The 19,471-nt window shown below is 37.9% G+C and overlaps 1 protein-coding gene across 19 annotated transcripts in view; it reads right to left on the bottom strand.

Annotated features, from left to right (window-relative positions):
* Positions 1 to 19,471, bottom strand: part of TENM2 (teneurin transmembrane protein 2) — a 750,319-nt gene that overhangs the window by 213,962 nt on the left and 516,886 nt on the right. For all 19 annotated transcript variants that reach the window (XM_082214667.1, XM_082214655.1, XM_082214668.1 and 16 more), the window contains one exon: positions 6,065 to 6,299. In XM_082214667.1, the coding sequence (XP_082070793.1) occupies positions 6,065 to 6,299 (235 nt within the window). The remainder of the gene's footprint in view (positions 1 to 6,064; positions 6,300 to 19,471) is intronic.

Below are 19,471 nucleotides of genomic sequence, written 5' to 3'. Positions count from 1 at the left end.
ACTGTGGAGGTAGAATGCATCTATCAGGGTCAGTAGCCACGGATAGCCTTATCCTCCATGAATTTGTCTTTTAGAGCTATCTATCATTGCTTCTTGTGGAAGCGAATTTTACAGTTTAGGTGTTATGTAAAGTACTTTCTTTCATCTGTCCTGAACCTCCCAATGTTCACCTTCACTGGATGGCCGTGCAAGTGTTATAAGTGCAAGTGTTATAAGACAGGGAGAGAAAATTGTCTCTATCCACTTTCTCTATACCGTGAGTAATTCTATACACTTCTATCATGTCTCCTCTTATTCACATTTTCTTTAAACTAAAAAGTCCCAAATGCTGTAACCTTTCCTCACAGGAGAGTTTATCCATCCCCTTGATCAGTCCAGTTGCCCTTTTCTGAAGCTTTCCCCACTCGGCAATATTATTTTTAAGGTGGAGAGACCAGAACCGTATGCAGCATTCCAAATATGGTTGCACCATATATTTATGAAATCATGATACTTGCCATGTTAATTTTAATTTCTTTCCTAATGATCCCTTGCATGGAATTTGTTTTTTTCAAAGTGGCTGTACACTGGGTTCCTTAGGGTTTAAAATCACGTGTGAGGGCCCTATGAGTAGAGGAAGTTCCTCATTCACAAATTTAGCCTCCAGCCCATGGAGCGCTATAAAAAAAGGGGCAGGACTTGACAGTGCACTTCCTCTGTTCATTGTACAATTGTCTTCGCATGAGTAAAATGAATCTCCAAATAGGGCTATAGTTGCAATTTTCAAAAACACAAGCCTCCCTCACACCATTGTGCACATTGACTAGGGTTATGATTTGAGCAGGATGTGATTTATTTTATTCATTTGTTATCTTGGTAATATTCCTCCAAGGAATATTTTCCATCACTATTTTATCCTCACAACAAGCTTGCAATGAAGATTGAGAAAGGCCCAAATCATTCAGTAAGCTTCATGGCTGAGAGGGAATTAGCCATAGAAGCCATAGAATCATAGAGCAGGAAGGGACACAGAGGGCCATATAGTCCAATTCCCTGCAATGCAGGAATCCTGTCTCTGGATGTGCTTGAACCACCAACTTTCTGGTTAGCAGCCAGACACACTGACACATTGTCATCTTACGATGCAGGCTGCCAGGTTCCGCACCCTCACTGCCCCTTGACTGGACAGAAAGAATAGAGCAACACAGTTTAAACTGAGTCAAATAATGCCACAACTTTACTGACCACAGATGTAAGAGGTTTGACACAGGCGTTGGGCATAACCAATTACTTCTGACCCGCCTGATGGAAGTGAATCAGGGTCAACCCGGCAATGGGGGAGTCCTATGATTTACATCAAATAGGGGGACCCTTGCAGGGATTGCTGCCTTGAGCAGTGCTGTGGCCCAAGCCCTCGCCTGGGAGTACGGAAAAAGCCACTCCTCTTGGATCCCTTTAACGGGATACCCTATCTTTCGGAGGGGTGCGGCAGAGACTACAACTGAGTGCAGGGGGCCAGGGCAAGGAACCTTAAATACCCTGGGAGCAGACCTGAGGGTTGTCTATGTGTTCCGTCAGGCCCTCCCTCAAGGAGAACCCTGCCTCCAAGGGTGGGCTTGGATCCACTTCCCAGCCGGTGAGGTCAGCATTAAGCCCCAGCATCCAGAGGCAGAGGCAGATCTACTGGGGGAGGCGGTGCCACTTCAAAGCACTGCTGAACTGGGTAACGGTAAGTGGACTTATACAACAGCAACGATAAAAAGTTGTGCTATTATAAGTTCCCTAGAAGTCCAGAAGTATCTGCCTGGTGTCTGAAATTCATTAAATAAAGAAACGAATATTTAAAATTACGCAAAACCCTGGTTACTGACAAAAATGAAGGAAAAATATTCTTGCAGTGCTCAAGAATAGCCCTAATTTCTCTTGCTATTTAAACTTTTTTCTTTCTTTCCAGACTAAAGCATTGCTAATTACAGTAATGCAGACTTAATTCATACCAATATAAATAACACCAGGCAGGCATCAGAACTGGCATTAGGACATCATGCAATCTTTGACAAATATCCTTTCAAAGGAAATCTATAATAGCTTTTGGGTTACCCTAATTTATGAGCCATTATGCCTTTGATTGGCATCTGCAAATGGCCGATGTGTGGTTTCCATAACAAAGGAGCCTAATACATTGAAGGCAATGATGTAAACTTGCACTGTAAAGCATGGAACCATCAACAGAGCTCTCATGAAAAATATTTCAAAGTAATTAAGCCTTTAAACAAAAAACTGTTTCCCTACTCAACATCAAATTATGTTATCTAAGTCTGAATATTTGTTATCAGGCTGCTCATAATTCACCTCAATAAAAATGACTGTTTGAATAGCAATAAACTGACACGAACAGACTAGAAAATGTGGATCTTTTGCAAAAAGAAAGCCAACCAAACAGACAACCAAATAAGAAAACATAAAGTTTCGTACCTAATGGTGAAACAGCAACTACTGAAGAAATGAAACATAGCATCTTTGTGACACAGTCACATCACTTTAGTCAAGGATATGGCTGCTCTCTTATAAGTACCCCACTTCCAAGTAAACACTATCAAAGTTTACAAGAGTTTGCAAATATTTAAGGAAACCAAATGCTAAATAGTTGGGGAGAATTTCTGTACACGTAATTGTATTATTTTGTGTTACATAGGGAAGAAAATGTATTTCATTGCAACACTTAACTCTAAATGTCTGGGGAGAAGTTATACATAAACAATTGCATCATTTCATGCTAAAGGGGGGGGGGAGGTGAACAAAACATAATAAAAATAAACTTTTGTTCCTAAGAGGTGTTTAGTATAGATCGCAAAAGTCCCAATATTGAGATTAATAAGCTGCCACATTTCAAGGAAGATGAAGAAAACTGTAAAATTAAAGTGCAGTGCAATGTGAAAAGTCTGTGGCCAACTGGGAGTACAATGTCAATGAAGTAAGCTAAAGTCATAAAGCATGATTTCAGGGGAATGAGTCCCGTTGTTTCTCTGATTTTCCCAATAAAAAATTACAGGTGGTAGTATTTGTAAAAGAAGGAACTAAATTATGGATTAATTTTAAAAGATACAGGTATATTGAGATCAAGTGACAGAACTTAATTTCACAAGAAATTAAGAACACTTAAAAGCCCTGAAAAGGTTAACCATCTCATGATAACTGGGTTATCTGCTTTTACTGTTACTTTAAATATAATTCATTTCTGAGTAAGATGAACTTATGATCATAGCACATCACATGTATGCCTCTACAAATAATCGTCCTATGGTTCCAGTATCATGAACAAGAAGAATTCAGCAAATGCCTCATGGAAAAGGTATATTGTGGATGAGAGAGAGAATACATCTTAAATCTTAGTCCACAGCAACTCCTACAGGCAGATACACTGTGTCCACAGCCAGTAAGCTAAACCTCAACAATGTTCTGAAATAGCTGGATGCCTCATAACCCTTTGTAATCTAATTTTAGAAATGGTAACACTGAGAAACTTGGAAGGTTCAGTGTGTCAAAATAGGATCAGAATTTTCATCAGTGCAATTCTCAGCAATAAGTGCCAGATCCACTATACTACCCAAGATTAAGCCACAAATTGTAGCTGACTTATTCCCAACAAATTTGGCAGCAAAGAACAAGGCCTGGGCAGCTGGCCAAAACATCCTTATCCCTTACAACCTTCTTGAGTCAAAGAAATATGCTCTGGGGGGTTCTGTAGTTGAGTCTACATTCACTTATTGTGTCTATGGTTGCCGCTGGTTTGTGATAGCTTTCCTTTCACCTTTGGCCTTGATTCTCCACGCCTCACAAACTTTTTATGGACCCTCTGCAATAGGATGACATAAAAATACTAAATTACAGCTATTTAGGAGTTTAGAGTTCTCTTTTCTAAGTCTACTGCAGTAGAGCTAAGTGGGGGAAAATCTTTTACCTTCCAAAAACACAGAGATTGACCATGACGTCTTAGTTATTTTATTTCACTCCCAAAATCAACCCTTTTAAAGTATTTGATAGGATTCAATGGCATTGCTGTCAGGAGTGAAGGGAATTGCCGGTAACATAAATTCACTGTTAAATCTTACCACAAATATTTTTCAGAACAAGTTTTAGAAGTGTCAAGGCCACCATTAGCTCCTGTCCAGCCACCAGTCCCTAACCTTTCACTGGCATTCTCTGGGTGAAATCTTGCCAAGGACTCACTACAGTAGTAGACAGGTGCAAAGCCTTACCACCTTAATCTCCGATCTCATATCTGAATGCCTGATTTGTTACGTTTCATGTCCGCCCATGTAAATATCCCATTTCCTCACTTCAGCTTCTATTTTGACTCATTTGGACACTATGTGCACATCTACTGAGACAAACTGTGTATGCCGTTACCTACTTTGGACCTTTGCAGTAATTGTTGCTGCTTCTGTCATACTGTTTCCTCACTGTTAAGCTTGTTACCCCTGGAACTATGTTACAACACAAAAATGACTTTCACTTATTAAATGAAGGCATCTATGTTGCATCAGGTACCACATCTCCAACCCCTAACCTATTCAGACCATAATTTCATTCTGCACTGTAACATTTTAATTAGCAAATTGAGGGGGGGGGAATAGTCATATTGAAAGGGATTTGCACAAGGCTTCACCAGTTCATCCAAATCCATCAGTAGAGATGATGTCTGGAGAGCTAGTGATGTGTACTACTAGGATGGGATGTTAAGAATTAGCAACAATGTATCTGTGGGAACTGGGAACTAAACAGTGCCAAGGAACTTTGCCAAAGGAGCAGGTGAGAAAGGGATTGTACAAAGAAAACAATAAATAAAGAGTTATGACTATTCTGGCATTTTTAAGAATCTCAATTTTTCTGCAGTCATAAACTGAGGATGAATTTAATAAAAGAAGAAAACATATATAAAATATAATAATAATGGAGGAAATTTACAAACAGCAAATTGTATAATTTTTTCTATGTGTCATCAGTTAACAAGCACAGTACCTTTTAAACATTACTGTCTTCCCCACAGACATCAAACTGACAGTATGTACAAAAGGGATTTAAGTGAGCCTGTACGTTGCATGAAATATAAATTAAAAGTATTGTTCTGTCAGTCTTGAATCTGGGATTGTTTCTCCAGGTCTCCCAAAACACTGTCAGAAGAATAAATCAGTATTCAAATAAAGCAAACAAAGATAAGCTGAGCTGACCAACATTTGTTTTTAAATGAGTTTATATTAGTTTAGAAATTAAATACAGTACTTGGTGAAATTACTTCAGAACACACCTAAACCACTGTCTTTCCATTTAGGCATATTCTTTTGTTTTTGAGTAACACTTTCCTTACTGGCAGTTGTAATTTCTATGGGCACAATTAGGCCAAAGTGAAGCATCTAAGTCCCATTAAGATAGGCACTTACTTGAATGTCTCCCATTGGAATTAATGGGTTCTCAAAACGCTTAATGTCTGACTAGATCATATCTATAATTTTATGAAGCACTTAAGTATAACTTAATAGCATTTGATTATAAGTATCCAAATAAAATTGCTGCTTATCAGAAACAATGTATCCAAATATTGGTTAATTATCCCAGAAACCAGACTCATACACTGATCCAGTTCACAGATAATGATAAGGCCAAACCATGATTTTGCACTAATGTGAAAACATGTGAAGTTTGTGGCTGCTGCAATCATCCCGAATCCTATGCTGTTATGCTACTCAGGACTAAACCATAATTTGGTTGAGCATTATATCCAAACATGGGGTCATGGTTTGTCTCACTCTTGACAAGCTCTGAGCTGTAACTAAGGTTTGCTCTTGGATTCCTAGTCATGTGACACACCACAAACCTGGATTCAGACATAATGCTAAGCCATGGTTTAGCCATGGATAGGTTACAGGAGGAGCACAGGGGCCATAATCTTTGCTCCAGAAACATGAGCATTCATGATAAGCCGTGGTTTGGCTTAGTGTTATATATGAACTGGACCAATGGCATTCAAAGTCATAATGCCTTCCAGTCAATTTCACCAAATGTCAATCTTTTATTGATAGCCTACCTGGTCTCAAGTGGCACATTGCTATTAAGCACCCAGCTGTCCTGTAACTGAACAGATTCAGGAGTGGTGGCTAGATCATTCGGAGCAGGAGCTGGTGCATGGATCTGGTTCCGTCGATTAGTTAGGGAGTTCCTGTTGAGGGAGTTGGCAGAAGAGTGATGATGGGATAGAGTATGATTGTGAGGTGGTGGAAGAGGTGGTCTCAGAGTTGACTGGCTGTGATGATTTGAAGGGCCTAAAAGGGAAAAGAGAAGTAATAAATAACTATGAATTTCCCAATATTTTGGGAAACAATCAAACCTAAACACTTTAACCCAAAACTATGTTCACTTACCAAGTAAGTGTTCTTAGAACTACGTTCTAAAGGAAACAGATAAACTTCAGCTCTTTTGAAAAGATACCACTTAAGAAGCAGCTATGTGTATATGAAGAATGTTAAGCAACTACCGGTATTTCCTTTTCACATTAGCATCTGATTCTTTCTTTAATCCTGATCCATAAGTTACCAGAAGAGCATGGAAGCTACTTGCCTGATATTTAGTTTCATGCTACTCTAAGTAACAGCTTAAATAGGATATTATGTGAGTCTACCTCACATATTTTACACATTGCCAGAGCAGTTTGGCTTGGACCAGAAGAATATGGCTCCTATACCACTCTGGCAATGCATTCATCTGACTTTAGATTGCTTCAAACCATTCCGGTCCACAGCATAATTTGAAGGCACACAATATAGTAACCTTTCTGAAACTGAGAAGGATTTCGTCTGTTCAGTGCCTTGAAGGAAGGTTGCTAGGGAACACAACATATACCTACTCACCTCCAAAATAGAAAAAAAGAAAGATGGGATATAAATGTTCTAAATGAATAAGTAAATAAAATGTTGTACAACATTCCTACTAAAGTAACTGGAGGATTTAAAAGTACATGGTCATCTAATCAATGTGCTTAAAATCTACATTTTTAAATAATAAAGGCAATTAGATAATTTGTAAAAAAGATACCCTACATTATGTAAGTCTTCAAAATGAATGGAAGACAAAAAAACCAAATGTAACAGGCAAGTGAAATATTAATAGCATGTTTAATAATTACACTAATTTGTAAATTTCTAGAGAACAATAATTAGTAAAAATAACATTAGCAAAATCGTAATTATACTGATGTATGTTTATTTTGAGAAACGTGAAAATACATTTTGTATTTAATGAATCAAATAATTAAAGAAAATATCAGTGAGGAAAGTGTTGTAGTTAGGAACAAAGGTTTATGGCAATACGTGTTCTACACAAAATTTGAGGAATTTAAGTTATCTTTTAAAAATATGAATGCAGCTAACTCACATTTTAAGTGGGAATGGTTGGAATCACCCTCTGCCTGCAAGGTAGAGGGCTATTTGTCCTACTTGGGGAAGAAGACAGGAGAGCCCTAGGACCCTGCCAGTGCCACAGCCCTAGCTGTTCCTTGCCAAGCTGGGAACAGATGATGACTGAAGGCTCATGCTGCTTTCCCAAAGCTAGGTAGGGAGTAGTGGTGGGAGTAAATAAATTGAGAGTAGGCTTCCTCTGCTCTCCATTTATTCCTCACCCACCCATGCAAAGTTGTGACCATATATGTAAAATAAGCGCAAGTTGCGAGTTACCAGTATATAAACTTTTAAAATATGAACATAACTATAGGCTTCTTCAAAAATGCTGAACAGAAGACCTGTGGTTTAGAAGCACCACAAAAAAAGATCATATAGTTAACTTTTGGAGTGCACATTCTAGCAATCTATGCGTGGACAAGAGCGAAAAACCGTTCTCACAATCAAACCTAAGAAGTGTTTGCAAAACTGGCTATGGGAGTAGTTAAATTCCTTCTCTCTATGTCAAGAGCCTAAAATCACCTCTTCAAAGCTATATCCATTTAACCCTTTTTCTCCACATCATGATTTCAACAAAAATCACCTTTCCAATACTGCTTTTATCAGTGGGAGCTTCCCTAAAAATGCTACTAGAAGCTTTCAAGAAGTTGTTTTTGTTGGGATTATGGCAAGGAAAGAGTTAAACTTCCCTCCTCAATCCCCCACAGTCTATGGCTTTTAACATAACACACAGCCTGTGCTGTCACCACCACTTTGTTCCATTCACATATATAATAAGGAGAATGAGCTACAGAGACAACCACTAGAGAAGCAGGAATGGAAACCTCTATACAAATTATTTACTAAAGGTGCATACCTAAAAAGTGTTAACTGTGAACATGACCAACAGATTAAAACACATATGTAAGGCAATAATCAGAACCAGGATTGTCTAAAGCTCCTTGCTGAGTGTATTCTGTGTACACTCAACTGGAATTTACTAGCTTACATTGTGGGGAATGGCTCCCTTTTTCCTCTCATCCCTTCATCAGTCAGTAGAGAGCATTGTAACTATTTAGTGTGCGCTGCAAGAACAGCTGCTGCAATCTGTTCTGTATTTCCCAATATGAGGAACAGTCACCACCAGGGAAGGGCTCTAGGCTATGCTACAATAAAAGAATTACAATAAAAGAATTACCATGGTTCCCTAAATCATTTTCTGGACTTGACCTCTCATTGAGTAAGTAGATGAAGGAGATCAAGGCAAAGAGAGCCAGTGAAATTAGTTTTTATAGTGGGCTTAATCATATAATGTACACAGAAACTTGTCATAGGATATGATATATCCTATGGATATATTTCAAAACAGCAACAATAATGAAAAGTTATATTATTCCTTAAGATCTCCCCAGTTATCATAGTAAATGGGTATTTCAGTGTTTACTACATGTCCAACCAGAAAAGTCTGTCTTGAAGAATGGAGTTACAGAAATGCTTTCCTAAATATAAAAAACAAAAAAAACCACACACACGGGATAAAAAGGCAAGGGTTGTTGTTTGTTTGTTTTTAAATGGATATATTTTTACTACTCCTACAAATAAGTTGGAAGGAACACAATCAGTGTCATTTTCCTATATATGTTAATAATTTATTTAAAGTAGGGGAAGCGACCAACACAGACCGTCACTTTTCTAGGAAGATCCCTCAGGTGTCTTTGAAGCTCTCTATGCTAGAATAATTCCTCATGTTGGTAGTTCTTCTAGAGCTGGGGTGGGGAACTAGATCAGCAACTAGATCAGTGGGGAACTAGATCCTAGGTTCCCTCACCCTCAGCAGGCCTCAAGGGATGCCACCTGTTTATCACCTAACACCACTATGATGCCAGGTAGCCAATTTTTCCTTTGTAGTGCAGGAAACTGTCCTAGCAAGCAAAATTCAAGCCTAGGCAAGCAAGGCTTGAAGTTACAGCCAATCAGCTCTGCTTTCTACAGGTGATCCCAAGCAGTTTGAAGTTTCCAGATTCTATAGACAAATGTTGAATTATCTCCACAGCCCACCAACCACTGGCATTTGGCTTCACAGCTGAACAGCAGCTGCCAGTCATTCACACTTACTCCTCAGGCATGCACAGCTGGCCAGCGCCTACCCGGCCTGTGTCCCTGTTGTAAGGCCCCCAAACAGCATGCTTACCACCATTTTGGTCCCCCAGTAGTACAGCAGGCACCAGTGCCTTTCAATTCCCCCTGGATACACTTTATTCAGCAGCAATGGCACTTTCATATAGGAAGTGAGCTTTAGGCAATGCATTTTGGGAGATTCAATATGGCAGCTGCCCAGCTTTTTTAAAATCAACCTATCAATCAACAAAAGCTTTCAGTCCCGGCGTTATATCTAGTAAATACATTTGAGTGGGTGAAAGAATGCAAATGCATGCATTGCACATAAATTTAGGAAACTTTTATAACATTTTTCACTTCTAATTAATTCAGCCAATATCCCTGAAATAGCTTCGACACACTGTGCACTAATTATGTATTTTAGCCAAACATCCTTACAAAATTGTAGATATAGATCATGGCTCAACAATATAACAACTTGTTTTATATGGGAATAAGATAATGAAATGTGTCTTAGCTTTATTATATTAGAAAGTATAAATGAACAACAGTCCTGATCCAGGAAATAACTTTAAACATTTTTTTGGGGGAGGAAAGACATTAATTACATTTTTAGGGTTTTGTTTGATTGTATTAAAGTAGAAAAATTAGTTATTTACCAATTTGTTTGTACACTACTTCCCAATTATATTCATTACAAGAGCTAGCATTTGATAGTATTCCTCTTTTTATATTCAGTAGGTAGTCTTCCTAGTTTACATTTAAGAAGCTCAAAATTGGCTTAAAATAATTTTTAAAGAACATGGTGGTTACTGAATCAATAAAACGCTAACAAATAATAAACATTATTATTGCTATGTATTAACAACACAATACTGTGTTTAACACTGTTTTAATTGTTGTCACCTGCCCTGGGACCTCATGGTGAAAGGCAGGTAAACACCTATGTCACCTTAATAGATCAAATTGATGCCTCCAAGTATGCATTAAATGACACTTTCTACTTATTCTTTAAGTATCTGCCCACGTAATCAGGTTCAAATTGCTGCTGTTACCTTGTTAATTTTTAAGTGGTATTGCTTTTAGTTATGTGTTAGCCACTCTGAGATGCTTTGGCCTTATAAAGCAGGGTGTATATCTTCAAAACTATAAATAATACGGTTTACATACCACATTATTATGTACCAAAGCAATTATATTTTGGTGTATCTCTAAATAAACTATTCCTGTTTCTTCACACACACATTTGCTATAAGACTGTAGTCAGTTTCAAATTTAGGCTTTTATTTCAAAACTGGAAATAAAGGTGAGGGGGTAAGAGAAAGCAAATAATCTACCACCACCAGTCACCAGTACTATGTAGAGGCTTCAAATGAAGATTTGAAAATTTACCATCTTACCTAAGGGTAAGCAAGTGGTAACAATTGCATCATCATATGTAACTTTCTTGATCACGGAACTTCAAGGGAGAATTCATTACTCATATAGCCAGGGTTAAGCATGGATTACAACACATATCTTACAATATGCGGTGCTGTGTGGATTCTTCCTATTGCCTCAGCAGTTGAAAATGTAAAGATGATAAATAACTTGATGGGATAGCAAAAATTCTGTTCTCTGAAGAAGTGAGGGAACAGTGTTTTAACAGTGCCGCTATGTGAAGAGATGATAGATAGATAGATAGATAGATAGATAGATAGATAGAAAGACAAACAGACAATTAGACAGGCAGATATACACACACACACACCCTAAAATTCAGCAGGCACTATGAGATTGGTTTCTTTAAGGAAAAGCATAGCTGTGGAATTATGTCTCTTGGTGTGCGTGTGTAAATGAATTTTCCAGTTTCACTCCTTTTAAACTAATTTTTGTAACACAAATGCTTGGAAGCACAAGGAGGAGCAAGTGAGAGCAGGGAGCTCATGAGACCTCAAATGCTATCTTAATAATGGATAAGAGATCAACTGTACTATGCTATACTGATGTTAGGTGTATTAGTCTTAAAGTAATAGTTTTAAAGCAAACAAAAATCAGATGGATAAAACCAGATCTAGTGCTTACAACCCATTTTTAAAAGGCAGCATTTTTGAAAACTGATTTTCTGGCAATGACCCACGTATATATTAATTTTATGTGTGTGAAATAGAACTGAGTATCTGAGTTATATTGAAAACCAGTGGAGCAGGGATGTTGTGTAAAACTGAATAGAGTAGTATGTCACAAGCCTCCATCCTGAAAGTGGTGCTACACCTCCCCTCTTCACCTTCTTCAAGGATCAGGAAGTTATCTTGAGGCACAGGAAATAGGCAGGGAATTTCAGGTACTCCACAAGTCCTGGTGGAGTGGTCCCCCCCCCTGCAGGGATGAGACTAGGATCATCACTCCCAGAATTCTTGCTGAGAAACAAACACTATTCACATCATTTCTGCTAGGGAGAAGGTATTCCAAGGCAACCATACTCTTAACTACTCTGCTATAATGTATGGTTATTTCATTGTTTCAATGAAAGTATATGCGTAGTGTGGGAGAGTCCTAAAAACCAAGGTGGAATTTAGACACATACAAAAACCACTCTGAAAATGATTTTTTAAAGTATTTTAAAAAATTCATTGAATTTTCCATGAGGCTCACCATCACCATCTAGTGTTAAATTGTATAGTGCCCTTAAAACACACTTAAAATGGTTTATTTGCAGCTGTATAGCTGAGTCCCAAAGGAGGAACTAGAACTACCAGCTCACTTTTGATATTTGACTGGATTTAGGATAGGGATTTGCTTTATTTATTTCATTTAATTATTTAGTTCTAGTTTGGTCTATTCTAAGTGATTAACAATACATCAATACATATATAAAATATCCAGTTAAATAAGAAAAGACAACTGTTTTTAATGCAACACAGTATTACAAGTTTAATCTTGGTCACCAAAGCCAACCCAAGTAAAAAACACATTCGTTAAAATCACACTGCTAAGAATTGATGCGTCTCTACCACAGAGGGAAGCTTTCCTTCATGTGATTCCAATGTCCCCGATAGTACAAGCAAGAGAATCATCTCTACCAGACTGAGAGATTGCAATGGCACTTGGAAGAACTAGTTCAGGTATGGTGGTACAATGCATAAAACTACTGTTCAAGTCAAAAGCCGACACAGTTAGTTTTGTTTGAAGATTGCAGGTGGCTTGGTGCTGACCCTGGAAGACTACTTTCAGCAGGTCATCCCAAACAAGAGGTGTGCTATAATTTATTATTTTTGCAAGGGAAACAATAATAAACAGCACCACTATATAGAATGTGTCGTATAGCGGTCCAGTCACAAAGTTAGTAAGGCATGATAAATGATTATATAGCCTATTTCCTAGAATAAGCTGAGGAAAACAGCTGTGGTGTGGAAAGTGGAAGTTATGAACTCCCTAATCTGATGAAGCTGCGTGGAGAACCTGCACAGATCAAACGCCTTCAAACATATAGCGGTGTTAGAGGTTGTTGCCCTCTCTGTTTCCACATGCATAGGAGGAGTGCAAGGGCCTTTCCTTTCCAAAAAGATGCATAATTTGATCTTCAAGCTTGAAATTGCAAATCAGGAATAGAAGATTAGCTGTGGAGAGTTATTTGAAGTGCACAGGGTGTTTAGAGTCTAGGCATTCACTCTACACCCTGACTAGCAATTCTAGCGCAATGCTTGCAAATGAACACTGGGAATTACAGGTCTACTATCTTATTCCACATGCTGTCCTAGTTATGTTGATAATACTTCATGCCTTTTCAGTTGCCTACAGATCTCTCCTAAAGCCAAACACCATCTCTTGACTATTGTCACTCTTAATTTTCTGCACCATTTTATGCAAGAATACTGACCTACCACTTTCCCGGCATTATCAAATCACTTTGCAAGCTGAGATACTCTGGCATGTGCACTATAGACTCTTGCTAAAACCGCACTACATAGGGATTTCAAAGATAGCCTAGTTAATCTCTCACCTCAAAGCTTCACTTAAAATCCTGCTGAAATCAGGAAAAACATCTGTGAGCACAGTCAAATTGCAGAGCAATCTCTTTTCTGTATCAAAGTTCCATACCAACAGAGCCTCTGAAATGCCACATTGGCTGTAGCTTACTCATACTTACTGACAGAATGTGATGTGAGCTTTAACACCCTTCATTAAATAGCAGCAACTACAATGACCAATACATGGCTCCATTCCTAAAAATAGCTGTGGACATATAGCAAATGTTGAAAAATAAGGCAAAGGTAAGTTACGAAATATGCCGAACGCCAGTATTACTCCCAGCTAATTTGTAATCTTGTTACTTTATGGCAAAGCATCAAAATTGCTTCAAACGTATACATCCAATTCATCAGTCCAGCTCTGGGAGCTGATAGAACAAAATACCTCGCTCATTCAAAGTAGCTGTGTGTGCCAACAGTATTTACGCTGCATATGATTTTAGCAATAAAAGTACAATGTAAATTTCCTCTCCACTATGGTAATTTGAGCAGTTCCAGATACAAAACAGAACTTCTTAAAACATGTAAAGTTTGATCCCAAAAGTAGATGCACTTAAAAACAATAAAAACAGTAATATCCTCCCTTTAACAACCTAAAAATGTTCTTCTACAAAAACCGTTTTGGCTAAAGTTCCAGTCTGTTGACATTTTTCACACAAAAAGATCATTAGCTGAGCACAGCTTGAAAATCTGATTGTTCTCTAGATGGTCCATGAGGGAGCCTGAAAATTGTCACAGTGATGTAAGAATAATTGTGTTAGAAGGTGGCTTCTTTTCCAGCGCATTCTGAAAATGAGCACTGCTGCCAAGCACATGCCATCCAAGATGAAAAATTCTGGAATCAGGTGCACAACTGTTTCCCCCTAGAACAGTACTTGAACTATACATTATGTTTTCATGTAATCAGGCTATCATACAATGGATATAACAGAAACACTATTCTTAGGTGGCTTAACAGAGTATCAACTAACTCTGAGGGCCAAACAAGAAAGTTAAATGTGGGAATGCAATAAATATGCTTATGTTTTGTAATGTAAATAGCAGCCCAGGTAATGGTGGTGGAGGGGGATCAGTGTTAGGACTGCTCTGTTGCAGTGCAAATGAAAACCACCCCAGCTATTCCATTGATAAAGGGTTTCCTCTTCACATGCATTAAGGTTAAAATGGATGGTTTGCTGTGTTCTGCTGTGCTCCCTCTAGCTTGGCAGCCCTGCCTTTTCACACTTCTCTTAACATATGGCTGATGTGCAGGAGTATCATGGGAGCAATGATTTGATGGGACACTCAGAGTGTGGCCCCTGACAAGGGTATTATGGATTGTGTAGGTATAATGTGGGAGAAGGCTGACCTGTAAACCTGGAATGCAATTGTGTATACTTTTGCTTCTATAAATATATACAATGCTTGGGAAAACAGTAGTCACTCCAGACATAAATCTCTTTTTGGAGGAAGGGCAGGATAGAAATTTAAATAAACAATAAATAATGCTCTGCAGCCCTACCCATCCCATGCACAGCCATGCTTTTTTATTCAGTGAGAATGTGTGCTCATATGCACCTTCACATACTAAAAAAATCAAAATCACTGATTCAGTTTACATGAAAGCTTGTGCACATAGATAATTCAGATTAAAATAATAATTAATGCAAATGGAATCACACTATGCATGCACCAGCTCCAAAAAATAATAAAATTGTCCATATAGTATTGACTTAATGAAACATGCAGCAGCCAACCCATGGAAAAATAGCAAAATCTGCTCATCCTTAAGTTATGTGTCATTTTTATTGTTTTAGTGATTGTAGGGAGTCATCTGGAAGTCATTATTTTATATGGCCTATTAAAGCCATATCTTTTTTCCTCACACAAATTTTCACAAAATGGAATGTTGTACAAGGATTTGAATAAATCAACGCTATCTGAAGTATTTCGCCACCCTCTCGAGAAGAAGAGCCTATTAGTATGAAATAATCTTTTGATTACTCCGAGGATATCTACAATACCATTAAGGTCTACAAAATCCCTGCTGAAAAGTTTGTGAAATTATAAGGTGAATGTTGCTCAATAACATGAAATGGCTCCAATATTTTTCGAGAGGCATTATCATCATCTCCCAGCGCTTGGCTTCATCAAAAATTTAAATTCTTCTTGTTCCAACTTTAGCTATTACACTTGGGGCTTTAGTCATTACAAGCCCTTAGCACAGAGTTTCAACAGGATTTCAGTGCAAGGAAAATATCAATTTATTTATCAGGAGGTCTAAATAATGAATAATAATTATTATTATTTCTTAAATCTGTATGCCACGCTTCATCCAAAAGCACAGGGTGGTTCACAACATAAAAATACAGAATAAGAACACAAAAATTAATAATAAACAAACAAACCAATAACTCCATCTTCCATAAACACATTTAAAATAATCTACAAGCCATTTAGACTTGTCTCTGGTGCAAGGAACCAGCATAGGCAAAGAAATATCTAGCTGCAATTTCACCTCATCTGAGGAGTTACAGCTCAGTGAAGTCCTATATTCTATAAACTTTACAAGGATCCTGAAGCAAGCTTTTTCTTTTTTGGTCAAAGAACCAGCCATGTAGTGAAGCATGAAGCTAAAAAGGAAATACTGTCATTGCAAAGCAATCTGATTGCTATCTCTCCCCATCCGGGCAAGTCTTTGGACCTCTTTTGTCAATTTCAAGCAGGCTACTTGGGACACTGAAGTTGTAATGTGAGAAAATATTCAGCATTTTGTAAGTGATGAAACTTAAAACCTTTTGAGTGGGGAGGGGGATAGAAATTCAATTTAAAGATACAAGAAACAGAATTCCATGAAGTCCAACCACCTTCTAACACTGAAACTGTCCAAAAACAACTGGGTAAGTTGAAAAGGCAAAATAGCTGCTCACAACACTGCTGAATCCAAAGGTCAAAGGCAAAATGAATATCATAACTGTGCCAATTTAATGAGAAAGAGCACAAGAAATACTGAGATTTTGACACTTAATCCCCCCAATGCTTCTTAAAAGGAAGAATGTTTGCTGGGATGTAGGGATATTAAACTCTAACAGCAGAAATATTTATGGAAGTTGGAAGCAACTTATACCTCTAATTATGCATGTATGTAGTTCACTGTAGCACTGGCATGTGACTCCTCTAGTGGAATACAGCAATCCATTATAACAATGGGTAGACTACATAATACTACATAAGAGCGTAGGAATAGGAAATGAAGAAGGCAGTCATACTTGATCCAATTACATTCACAAGGGAATGGAGACAGGCAGGCAATAATTACCCAAATTGCAATTTGGCTACAACCTCTGGATTAACATCTGCACTCTTGAAGAAGTGGTAAAAGCCTTTTAATGACCACAGATCTTCAAAATCTTTACATCTCAACTAGAAAAAAGTGTTCTAACAGTTTAAATGTATCAGATAGAGGAAGATAACAATAGTTGATGAGGTTTTTGTGTGTTGGCTGTGCTTTAGTGCTTTGTACTCAAGAGTAAGAAAAGCGGAGTTACATAAGAAATTAAATTTTGTGGTGCTATTATTTAATCATAGCTCAACAGGAAATTACCCACTAAAAAAGCCAAGAACACAAATCATGAGGGACAGAATAATGTGTTATGGTTTCCATTTGGATCTTCCTGAATACACCCTTCCCCAGGGCAGGAATCCCTACCTGCACAAGCACGAGAAACAGTGATTGGGAAAGCTCAGCACTCCAACCAGCCAGCAACACTGAGCAGACACTCAATGTGATATACAAGGTCAATTGGAGTATGTGCTTTTAAACTAAGGGGCAGGTGAAAATAATCACACCCTCTCGTAGGAAAACATTTTTAGCACCAATCAAGAAGTGACTGTAACCAATACTCCACCTCTAAGATAAATAAAAAATGTTATTTTTAATAAATAATATTGATGATACTCCTTAAAAACATCCAACTTTGAATAGTAATATATAGGCAGAATTGCCAAATCAAGACAGGATTTAATCTAAACCAGGGTTCACTAGGGAGCAACCCCAAGACATGTTTTCAGTGCCGGGCTCAGCTCAACATGTGAAGTAATGATGCCACTTCATGTGAAATTTCAATAGATGATATTATGGGGCACTGGCAAAAGCCTTGTGTCTTCCATAATGCCTAGTTATTGCAAGACAGATGTGTATTGCACAGGTTGGCACAGCCCCAAAAGAGCCTCTGCCGTTGTACAAATTCCACAGGTGCTTATAGTCATCACAGATATTCTGACTTGAAGCTGTAGTGAACTGCCAATCACATGAGGCAGTTTTGTACCAAAGATACTGGAAGCTTAATGTCCTTAAATGCCAATATATATAATTTACCATGAAAACCTATAAGCTGTCTCGTCCCCTGCCCCAGCCATCTCAACTGAAAACAGAATTAGAAAAATAAAACAGATTGTTCTCTATAGAGGTTCTCTGTCTGGAGTTGTTGCAGGGTGCAGGTCAAATGGTAAAATGTCAAGACACTTGAGGGAAAGTGTGGTGATGTAGATGTATCCGGGATATCCAATGGTCTGACTAAGGTATAAGGCAGCTTCCTAAGTTGCTCCTGTGTCAGGAAGGAAGAACTAGGTTAATGTCAAAAATCCCCATTTTGAAGGAAAATAATGTTGCTGGCAGCAATTGAGAAAAGGTCATGGGATATAGGATATGAGGGATCTTTGCACAGCAGGGCAAAATACTGATGTGTACTATTATTAATCTTGAAGGCAAGGGGGAAAAACATATTCCACCATCAAAATCTCTAAACAAGGTAATTCTTAATCTCGTCAGGTACGCAGGTGTGTGAATTTCTGTCTTGAAGCATTTTTTTAACTAACCTTCCAGTTAAACTACGCTGCAGAGCACAATGAACATTGACATGAATGTTAATTACTACCACTTAGAAACACTGTAGATGTTTGACTAATCTGTGCTATAAAACGAATTGAATATTTACTGCCATACATTTGCCTGAAAAATAAAAGAATAACACGTTGCGGAATGTAACTGCTTTATAAACATCAGAATGTTTTACTCTTTCCACCACACATCCAAAGGATTCTTTTACTTTATATAATATCTCCTCTCATTCATAGTCACCTCTTATCATAAGCAAAGCTAAAAGTAATAATGTTCTACTCTCAGCAGTGCGTTGTTACAAGATAGAAGTTCTCAAAATCATGTTTCACAAGGATTCTGATTACATTATTGTGCAAGTAATTACTATTTATCAGATTTGCCTAAAACATTTAAATGCAATTAAGTGTTTTGAAAACTTAAAATGATTCTTCTGCATTGGTATTGGCAAAGTTATTACAACAGTGGCCACTTGCACAATGCCAAAGAAAGTGCATAGATAAAAAAGAAGACAAAGGGGGGCACTGGTTTGCTTTAATTTTACATCTGATAATTCATATGTATATATGAAGATTCAGAAATTATTACTGCAATTTAAACAGAAATGCAATATATTTCACCATAGCGGGCAAACTTGTGACCATGCCCTGCTCAGTCAAGGCCCTTGTTCTCCCTTTGTATGGCCCTTTATTTTTCAGCTGGACTTGGAATCAGATAGCACTTCAAATTAATGGCACCTTCAAACAGAGGGCTATCATCTGTAAATCAGCACACATGGCCATCCTATATGACTGAGGGATCACTCGCACTTTCACCTTAAATAGTGAGTACTGTGTTTCCTCTTCTGAGTGCAAATTCCTAAAGCAACAGTCATGCACTCAGAAAAAGATGCTCCCAACAAGTCCCGTTCAGACATTCAAAGCATCTACAGTGAATGTGCATTGGAGAAGGAGAACTAAGATAGCTGCCCAGCTAATGCCCCATTTATACACTAGACTTTCTGCACACCATATCACCACACATGCAAACTTTGTGCCTCTAGGTTGATCTATATGATC

The sequence above is a fragment of the Podarcis vaucheri genome (assembly GCF_965113315.1).
Source record: "Podarcis vaucheri genome assembly, chromosome: 2".
NCBI lineage: Eukaryota > Metazoa > Chordata > Lepidosauria > Squamata > Lacertidae > Podarcis > Podarcis vaucheri.
This window is presented reverse-complemented; position numbering and strand designations above follow the sequence as displayed.